At 43.5% G+C, this 10,057-nt stretch overlaps 1 protein-coding gene across 5 annotated transcripts; it reads right to left on the reverse strand.

The window, feature by feature from the left end:
- Positions 1 to 224: 224 nt before the first annotated feature.
- Positions 225 to 7,048, reverse strand: LOC100191509 (uncharacterized). 5 transcript variants are annotated; one of them, XM_020547994.2, is made up of 19 exons: positions 6,586 to 7,048; positions 6,414 to 6,451; positions 5,919 to 6,308; positions 5,362 to 5,523; positions 5,091 to 5,266; positions 4,913 to 4,988; positions 4,357 to 4,485; positions 4,150 to 4,269; positions 3,998 to 4,066; positions 3,815 to 3,896; positions 3,489 to 3,583; positions 2,942 to 3,006; positions 2,641 to 2,839; positions 2,185 to 2,379; positions 1,962 to 2,056; positions 1,734 to 1,869; positions 1,448 to 1,665; positions 1,202 to 1,329; positions 225 to 970 (listed from the first exon to the last, which is right to left on the reverse strand). In XM_020547994.2, the coding sequence occupies exons 3-19, from the start codon at positions 6,285 to 6,287 to the stop codon at positions 549 to 551; spliced, it is 2,736 nt and encodes a 911-aa protein (XP_020403583.1). In that variant the 5' UTR covers positions 6,288 to 6,308; positions 6,414 to 6,451; positions 6,586 to 7,048; the 3' UTR covers positions 225 to 548. The 5 variants fall into 5 exon arrangements, with proteins under 5 accessions (XP_020403583.1, XP_020403569.1, XP_035821113.1 ...); XM_020547980.2 differs by having other exon boundaries at positions 6,414 to 6,493; XM_035965220.1 differs by lacking the exon at positions 6,414 to 6,451 and having other exon boundaries at positions 5,919 to 6,413.
- Between the last annotated feature and the right edge of the window lie 3,009 nt (positions 7,049 to 10,057).

A 10,057-nucleotide genomic window follows, 5' to 3' on the forward strand; every position in this document is an offset into this window, starting at 1 on the left:
AAACTGTTTTATATTATAGACTGTAATATTCGTAGAATGAAGTTTAAATATGGGCCGATCATGCGGTGAGCTCCATGTCTCAACTGGCGATAAGGTAATGGGCTCATGGCCCACGGGTTTTTTTTTAACCCAAAGACAGATAAATTACTGGCCCTCAACGTTGAGCTAGAAGCGGCTGCTGCTCCGGCATGTTGGTCAGTAATCACGAGACTGATACGCACAAGGAAGTAAAATAGCATAATGACATCTATGTCGGTTAATCGACTCTTCAAGTTGTTTTACTGTCATATTTCTACTACATATACAACCGGGAACCCGCGCCTTCTAATGAAGCAACTTAAGTTACCATATCAAGAACCTACAGGGGCAAAGCCCTACAAATCGAACTTTATAAGACACATTTAATCACCTTACAGACCGCAAGTGTCAATAAATCAGACACCCGGAGCTTAACAACCCCTCCCTCTAAACACAGATGTTGCTAACATCACTCGACCTACAATATATCAGTATCGGTCTGCATCAATGGAGCGTGACACCGTTCTTGGTCATTGGCTGCTGTGACCATTTGATTCACATTTTGCAGCAGCGGGTGAACTGGGCGATCTCACACCATTCGCCATTGCTGGGGGCTGGTTATCTTCCTCCACGGTCGCGCTTGCTCTCTGCGCTTTCAGATCTGCAAGCTTCTCGGAGGTTTTGTCCGAGTCTGGCCCATTGGCAACAGGATGTTCCTCTAACAGTGCTAAGCGCCTGAGAGATGGTACGTCTCCGTCACAATACCTGCGCCACATGTCCATGTATGCAGCTTCCAGGCCCCGGGTGAATCTCTCTCCCTCGCAGACGGGCGACTTCATCATCAGCTCCCTCAGGGTCATCCTCAGTTCTTGCAAGGCATTCACATCTGATGCCAAATCCAACGCTAGGCTCACATACTCATCCTCAGTTTTGGCAACCAGCCTCCCCAACCCTGCAAAAAGGGGGGGGGGGGGGGGGGGGGGGGGGGGAGAGAAACGTCAACCCATGGACCATTATAACAAATACCATTTGGCAGTGGAAGGAAAATGGCCTTGTTTGATAGCTAGAAGATTTGCTAAATAGCTTAGTATGCTAAGTGTAAAAAAAATGAAAGCAGGCCATGGGAAAGTGAACCTTTGATACAACCTCTACACAGATGAAAATGTAGCATACAGTTACTTACCGACTTTGCTGAGCAAGCTGACACCAACGTTATGAGCATGAACAGCACCAGCCATTGTAACACATGGAACCCCCATGTATAAAGATTCACATGTAGTCGTAGTACCAGCATAGGGAAATGTATCCAGGCTGCACAAAGAAAGAAAACCATTCATATACTGTTTCAAGTAACACCATAAATGTCGTTTAGAGGAAAACTACCATAAACTCAGCCTGCAATCAATGACAGTACGACACAACTGCTCACCTGATGTCCATCAAAGAATACGCCTGCATGTGATCATGATTCAGATGGATGAGTGGCAACAGATCAACCCGTAATGACTCCAAACCCAACTCCTCCAGTGTGGCCAAAAATTTCTGCCTTATGTTCTCACAGCAGAATGGCTTGCACTTAACCACAAGCCTGGAGTTAGGGACTGAACATAATATTCTGGCCCAAACTTGCAACACTTTCGGTGTAATCTGTAAATGAAATAAAACTAATTGAGTGGTTCAGCAGAAAAGCAAATCTTTCAAGTGTTAATTGTCACCTTTGCTAGATTGTTAAAGCTCCCAAAAGTGACGAAACCATTTGAAATTGCTGGTGTTGGACAAACAGGACCAGCTTCTGGGGAAGGAGTATAACAAAGAAAGCTTTCAGGAAGGCGCACCAACTCCTCAACATGCCTGCAGACAATTGCTGCTATGAGCTTCTACATGTCTGGGCATAGAAAACTACATGCTGGAATAACTGTGACTGCAAGATGAGCATGTCTTACTTTTGCTTTGTCATAGGTGGATCAGTCAATGAGTCTGAGATTCGGTAGTCTATTGTTGGCAAACCTGTTGTGTTGGGGTAGCCAATCCAGGTAACCTGTGAGCACATAAAGATCAAGGTTAAAACAAAGCCTGCTCATTAGATAAAGAATGAATGTTGCTCCTGTGGAAACATTTCTGAAAATAATGGAGGAAACAGATATGCATCATGAAGCGCAGAACTACCTGAATAGGAGCAGGTCGGCATGCCATTGTCCCTAACTTATTATTTGCTGTGTGACCAGTAAGTTCCACAAGTATGTCCACTTTATCCTCCCTTACCAAGCTAGCAACCCTCTTTTCATCAATACCATATATATCTCTCCACAACCCACCCTTTTTCAACACCTTATCCTTGAATCTAAGTGTCTTGGCATCTGCCTAAATAATAACCAACAAAAGAAAATGTGAGTGAAGTGTCATAAAAAAGGACAAAGGAAACCATGAAGTTTGCATGCTAAAAAAAAGGACAAATGTCACTAAATATATATTATGTTTTGATTTAAAAAAAGGGATCATTTCTACACTTCAACATGAAGTTTGGTTTCTAATAAAGAAAGTGAAGCGACATAATTAATTGATGGCTTAAGGTGTGTAGAAAACAGAAAAATAGGTAAGAGGAAAAGGAACAGTTCTCTATACCTTCACAACACCGGAGTAGACAACCACCTTGCAAACTGTGGAATCATGGTGTGTAAGGGGAGCTTCAATGAAGTAGGACACGGAATGAGTAAAGTAATCAGGAGACAAATAACCGATGATCAATGGGCGGTCAGCAACTTTTGAGTTATCCCAACTTGTATATTGTGGATACAATTTCATAAAGCGTTTTCCCCACTCCCTGTAAAACAAATAAAAGACAGTGAACAATCCTGCTGATAATTAATTCATGGAAACAAAGGAAATGCTAACATAAACATGTCAAGCCTACAGTAAATATGACCTGTGAGCTTCATAAAGCTTGTCATCTGAGCCCTCGTCAATATAGTTCATTGCAAGCAAACGGTTCTGCAAAATGAATTAGCATGCAACTTTGTCACATAAGGGGAGAAATGTAAGCAATATTGTCAGCCATTGAAAAAATATAAACCATAAGTTTTACAAAAGTTGTAGAAAAGTATCAAGCGGTGTTTAAAAGGCGACTTGGCATCCAGGAAAGTGCTGGATCCGCCTGGACGCCTAGGTGAAGCACAAGGCGCCACTGTTTCCCAAGGCGAACTGGGTACACATGGACGCCTATGCTAGGCCTTTGAAACACTGGTATCAAAACAGATACTTCCAACCAAAAGCAAAATTTAAGTAACCATAATGATAAAGATGTGATAGTATGATTATTCAGATGTGCAACATCTACCCATGGCTGTTTACCAAACTGGGACAGCTTCTTTAAGAATTACTAGTGATGGTTTCTGTATAATCGAATATTTAATTAGTAATTACATCATAAAACAGCCCCAAAACAAATCCTAATGAGCATAATTGAGGAGTACCTGGCCAGCATTTCGTGAATCAGGATCGATCTGAAGGCATCTCTCGTAAGCATGAATTGCTAAAGTAATACTACCAGCGTCTCTGTAAAGAACACCTACGGTGACAAAAATGATGAAAGACAGTTAGTAACTCTGATAAAGTAGTTCTATTAAGCTATATCTTGAAACTTGGAGTTCAGAACAAATACAATATTATTACAAAAAAGGTGAGCAGAAAGGCATATGATTTGACACGCCTACCCCTTACAAGGTTACTCTTAGCAAAAATCTATATATCAAACATGACATTTTAAGCATCCGAACAGCATTGGTTGGTTATTCATTACCTAGATTATTATATGCTTCAGCATATGTGGGATTTGCATGTATAGCCTTCTCAATCATGCTAGCAGCAGAATCCATCTTACCCTATATAAATATATGCATATTTGAGTACGCTAAAAGAGCAAAGTAATCAGGAAAACAAAATAGGAGTTGTGTAAGAGAAAATTGATAACAGAGGAACAGACTTGAACAGTATAGACAACTCCAAGGTTATTTAGCGACTGAGCGAAAAGTGGCTTAATTGACAGTGCCATCTGAAAATATTGAAAAAGGGAAAAACAAATTAATATTTGCCCACAAAAAAACTGAACACAAGAACAAAAATAGCTTCGCTTACTTGATAACATTCAACAGCTTTGTCAAGGTTATCCCTGTCTTTGTATATGACTCCTAAATTGTTGCATGCTTCCGCACAGCGAGGATTGAAGTGCAGCGCAAGCTCGTAAAAGACAATTGCCTTCACATGATTCAGAAAAATGTAATCTCCAGCTAAAGGTGAACCTTGATGTTAGAACAGAATTAACGAGATTAGTTTATAACTGACCATCTCAAAATTCAACATTTCACCATATGCAACGCCAAGATTATACATGGCATCAGCATAGTGCCAATTGTAGTATAGAGCTTTCTTGTAATATGCTACACCTCTATTGATGTCACCTTCAATTTTTACCTGAGGATGTCCGATGTTTTAAATAGTAAGTGAAAACACAAGAGATGTACCAATAATCAATCACTAACAAATGTTCATCCTCATACATAAAAACTTCAAAATTGAAATATGTGCTGCATAGGTGATGTTTCCATTAAGAGTGATCAATTCAAGACTGTTTCTATTGTCAAAATTAGCATGCTGAAATTAAATGAGTGGATAAGCACTTGTTAATAGTTATGTTTGCTTAAATAAGGTCAAGACATAAGAACAGAAAGACGTTTGTTAGTGGAGTTACAGTTCAAGCCTATCTGGTATGATCAGTACAAACTTGTGAATTGCACAAAACAAAGAAAATAAAATGACGACAACCACTAGGATGAACACAGCACACACAAGAAAAATAAATATTATGATGTAGTTGAAATAGCAAGGAAAAAGTCTGCACCTTTGTTCCCAAGTCAGTTAGTGCTATTGCCATATTATTCTTAGCAATCTCAAAGTTGGGAGAAATGGTCAAGCACCTGTAATACAGTAAGATCATGGCAGGAACATTACAAAATTTCAACATGTTATTGGTGCATATTACTCAGAAAACTAGAGTAGTTGGTGTGACAAAAGCATACCTCTCGTAGCAGATAATTGCTGCATCTAGATCTCCCCGATTCTTATAGATAACTCCCATGTTGCAATAGGCCTCAGCATACAATGGTCTCTCCAGTGCAGCTTTCTCGTAACAACTAAGAGCCATATCAAATTGCATCATCTCCGAATAAACAACTCCAAGGTTGTAGTAAGCCGGCTGCATGAATTCGATTAAGGCATCACAACAATATAGAGTTGTCCATAGAAAGATAGTATTAGCAAGACAGATACAAGCTGCTGTGATGATGGTACCGCATAGTGGTTGTCTACTTCCAGAGCTTCACAATATTTTTGAATCCCCTCCTCTGTATTACCCGCAAGCTTCAAGCTAGTTCCAAGATCAGTCAACACAATAGCAAGAAATTCCGAAGCAGGTTTGTAGGAAGGATCAGCCATCCTAGCTTTTTGATATGCCTGTCCCATTTTTTTTTATAAATTTTAATCAGACATTTAGGAAGCAAATATAAGAAACAAACATGAACTGTAAGAGCAGCAGGTTGATATTTTTTGTAATATGATAATGTTAATACATTTAATTAGGCCGACATGGAAGAAAAGAACAGAGTTAAGGTACAAACAAGATAATGGCATAAATTTAGAGGACTATAGTAATTAAGTCTAGAATTGGCACATTTGCCTTTAAAATCACATAAAGTGTATATAATGTTCCATCAAGTCTGCCATTCATAGCACTAACATGTTGCAGACAAGGTTTATACTTTTCTATCACTTGTTGCAATTCAAAAGAACAGTAACACAATAGATACTCAGATAGAATAGGAAATGCACATGATGAGACCCGCAAGTACCTCAGCTGCTTCAACCAAGTGACCCTCATCTTTGTAAATCATCCCACAATGTGTAAGAGCAGACGCATTTCCTGGCTCGATTTTGACAGCTTCTGTAAAGCACTCAATGGCCTGTCTTGGTAGGTTCTGCGCCTGGAGGCAAATCCCTTTCCCGATAAGGGCCTCCACATTGGTGCCATCCTTCTCGAGAACAATGGTGTACAGGTTGATCGCGTCAGCAAACTTATTGCGCGACCGGAGGATGTTTGCATACCGCATCGCTTCCTTCCCCTCCAGCTGCTGCTTCGCTGGAGACACGACCCCATTGAGGTTAGGGGCAATGCCGTTGTTCTCCTTCCCTGGAACAGAATCCATCCCTGGCTGCCCCATGAAAGAGAGACGCCTTATTTTCTGTGAAATTTTGCATTGACCGATCAGTTCCTAGGCTTGCCAAGAGAACAAACAGGAAGGCACTAGCGAGATAGAAAACAGAAAAGATTTGGAGCAGGGACTGGCCTGGCGTGGGACATGTGGGGGTTCACATGGAAACCAAACTGCACCCAGTCAGAAGCCTTATTGTGTGAAGCAATGTCGTTCTTGCGCGCCCAAGAAAGAAAGAATCGGTCTTGACCGAGAAAGCACAATCTTTGAATAAGGAAGTCCATCCAAGAAAGCTCGGATTACTTACCAGCGCCCCCGAATGTAGTAGGAACCGAAAAAATCCCAAACGCACTCCAGTAGACCCAGAGCAGAACAGCGCCCAGACTACGGCCTGAACTGCCACGCGGCGCCGGCGCGGTGCTCGGCTGCGCTTGGCAGGGAACCGAGACGAGCTCTGGGCTCTCAGAGCCGCCCCGGGCACGCGGACCGGGGAGCGACAGGCCGCGCTCCGCCGCCCTCACGCGCCGCTATCATAGAGGGGAGCAGTGATCGCCGCCGCGACGAGGATTTCGGCGTCGGCGGCGGCGGCGGCGGCGGCGAGGGTTTCGGGAGCGGAGGTGGGGGAGCGGGGGAGGAAGGGGTGCCGTAGTACAGTAGTGGTGATCTTTTTGTATATAGGCCCCTCCCTTTTGCGGGAAATTAACGGTGCTTTGCCTTTACGCTTTGGCTCGTGCGCCTGCTTTGATTGATTTGGGAGGGCTTTTTGTACTGCCCCGTCCGCTGCGCTGGGACTGCCCTGCCTGCATCCCTGCGTCGTGCAGCTTTCTTTTCCGGCCATCTTTTCACTGCCACCCCTTCAGTTATTGATGAATGTACGCGGTAATCCAAAGAAATTTATCCCCACTACAAAGAAATTTTCTTTTCTTTTATCTACAGTAGACCACGACACGTTATATGTCTATACTCCTCTGAAACATTAGCCTAGGGTAAATCTGTTTTTCTCTTCAACCAGCATAGCGTGCCACAAGTAAACACTCAAACCCAGTATAACACGAAACTACAGGTAGTGTGGCACACCCAGATAGTGAGCGAGCTATAAAAAAAGACATATCTCTTTTTTAACTCAGAACTGTTTTGGTCTTTTAGCTAAGCTAAAGTGCAGTATCTACATTGTTGAGCCGCAAAATAGGTGGTCGGACGGTCCAGTCCTGGGGCCGGACGGTCCGCCCGCGCAGAACATATTAGGGTTCCGAGTTTCTTACTGTGTTTGTTGACGAAATTCACAGAATTAGCTCGGGTGTTTGTTTGTAACGGGTCCAGCCCCCTCCTCTATAAAAGCAGAGGAATACGTCCGATTTGTAAGTATCAATCGAATCAATAACACTTTTATCTCGCATTTATTTCCTGTACAATTAGGAGTAGTTCTAGTTTAGCTTCTCAATCCCCAAATTCTTCGTTTCTCTTCGACTCTACGTCGATTAGAGGAGTCTAGGTCGGTCTGTCCGAGCCTAGACATCACCTAGGATCTCTCCTCCCCGACGGGGTCCCTCCCAGGAGCGAGATCCAGGTGTCACCGGCGACCTTCGCCGCTCCCTGCGCACGCGCGGACCGTCCGGGCGCCAGGCAGGAAACCCTAGCCCTGCGCCAGGTCGAGGATCGTCCGGCCCCTGGCCGCGAACCGTCCGCCCCTGTGCATAGAGCACTGTCGTGATTCTTGTGTAGTGATTGGCGCCCGAAAAAGGCACCAACACACTTTTTGGCGACTCCGCTGGGGATAACACATATAGACCTATCAAATCGACACTCAATGGCCGGTTCAAGAGATAGTTCTGAAGTCTCCCCCAGCAACATTATAGAGCCGACTTGGGAAACCTTGCCGGCTGACGAACAGCTCCAGTTCGAGGAGCACAAGGAGCAACTGATTCAAGAGGCAAAGGCAAAGTTCCTGGCCAACTTCAAGGTGGACAGGAACAATAAAGTCGTTCGACAACGGGCGACGGATCCGGCTTTGCTCCGACCCACACCAAACATCCCCAATGTAAGTAATACAAACGAGCTACAATCTCTTAAGAATTATGTAGATAAACTGCGAGAACAAATGCAAAATATCATAGGGGATATGCAAAATGATTATAGGAGGCTAGTACGTGCATTTGATAAATCTACTATTGCAAATTTTCCTCCGCACGAGGTTGAATTAGAGGGAAACACGTGTAATACATCGGCTATAAGTTGTCACGATCTGTCACAAGCCCTTTATGGGATGTCGATGGACACATACCCTGAGCAACCACAAATCGACAGTAAATCAGTCGATCTGCACATGGTCGGACCGTCCGCACGTGAGCGCAGACCGTCCGGGCCAGCAACGGTCGGACCCATTTTTAATGAATTACCCAGACATGCGCCCGAGCCACAACATACTGCACAGAATCTAAACTACCTAGTCGGACGGTCTGCATACAGCGACAGACGGTCCGCATATAATCATGGACGGTCCGGGCACATATCCGGACAGTCCGCACATACCGCCGAACGGTCCGTGTATCCAACCGGACGGTCCGGCCCAGAGTTTTTTGAGGTGGATTGTTACCTGAATCCTCACCCGTCCCAGCAACACTTCTCATCACATTATTCAATGCATCAGCCCATTAATACAGAATCCCAAGCCTAGAAAAGCTTTCTGGTCCTGCTTAGAAGGGCGGAAAGGAACGGTCAATCCTATGAGCCATATAGGGCAAATAGTAATGCACCACATAGCTCAAACCAATAGGGGAAGACAACATGCTAATATCCAGCCAACCCCACCTATGTTTGACCAGAGAGCCAGTGGTCTCGCACCGGCTGCCATTGATATAGTGAGGGAAGAAATAGCCAGGACGTTCCGAGATAAGCTCGGAGTAAGCATGGTCCCTGGAGAGCAATCATATCGGAAACCTTATGATAGTCGATTTGATCACCACCCATACCCACAGGGAACCAGGATACCTGAATTCGCAAAATTTCCGGGTGACCAAGCAAAAAACACGCACGAACACATAGGTCAGTTTTTAGCCCAATTAGGAAAATTGGCCGACACAAAAACATTTCGCGTGCGTTTATTTTCATTGTCTTTAACAGGAACCGTGTTCGCATGGTACGCTACATTACCTCCTAATTCTATTTTGTCATGGGGGATTTAGAACAAAAATTCCATGATCACTTTTTCTCCGGTGACTATGAGTTAGATTTAGTGGACTTAGTGGCCTTGCGACAAGCAAAAGACGAATCGGTTAATGATTACATCCGAAGATTCCGGGATACAAGAAACCGATGCTTCCAAATTCATTTAGCAGAAAAACAACTAGCAGGATTAGCCTTTAATGGCCTGCGATATTATTTAAAAGAAAGATTAGAAGGCATCCAATTTTTCACGCTAGCACAATTACACCAAAGAGCTTTGGCCTGTGAAAGCCGAAGCAAAGAAACTGCCAAAAATATTCGTCATAATGTCCATACAGTAGAATGCGACCAAAGTAGCTCGGACGATGAATCAACAGAAGTATATGCAGCTGAAATGGTTTGGCCAAATCTTCGGCTTGTTCCTCCTTACAGTCGGTTCAAAAGAAACGGCAAGAGAAAGTTAAGTTTACATTTAATGTTGGCAAATGTGATAAAATATTTGATGAATTACTCAAAAATGGCAACATTAAAATAAATCATATTGTTCCATCCGCTGGCGAACTAAAACGTCGTGCATACTGCAAGTGGCATAACTCATTTTCTCATGCCACTAACGA

This window comes from Zea mays, chromosome 1 (genome assembly GCF_902167145.1).
Source record: "Zea mays cultivar B73 chromosome 1, Zm-B73-REFERENCE-NAM-5.0, whole genome shotgun sequence".
In the NCBI taxonomy this organism is placed as follows: Eukaryota; Viridiplantae; Streptophyta; class Magnoliopsida; order Poales; family Poaceae; genus Zea; species Zea mays.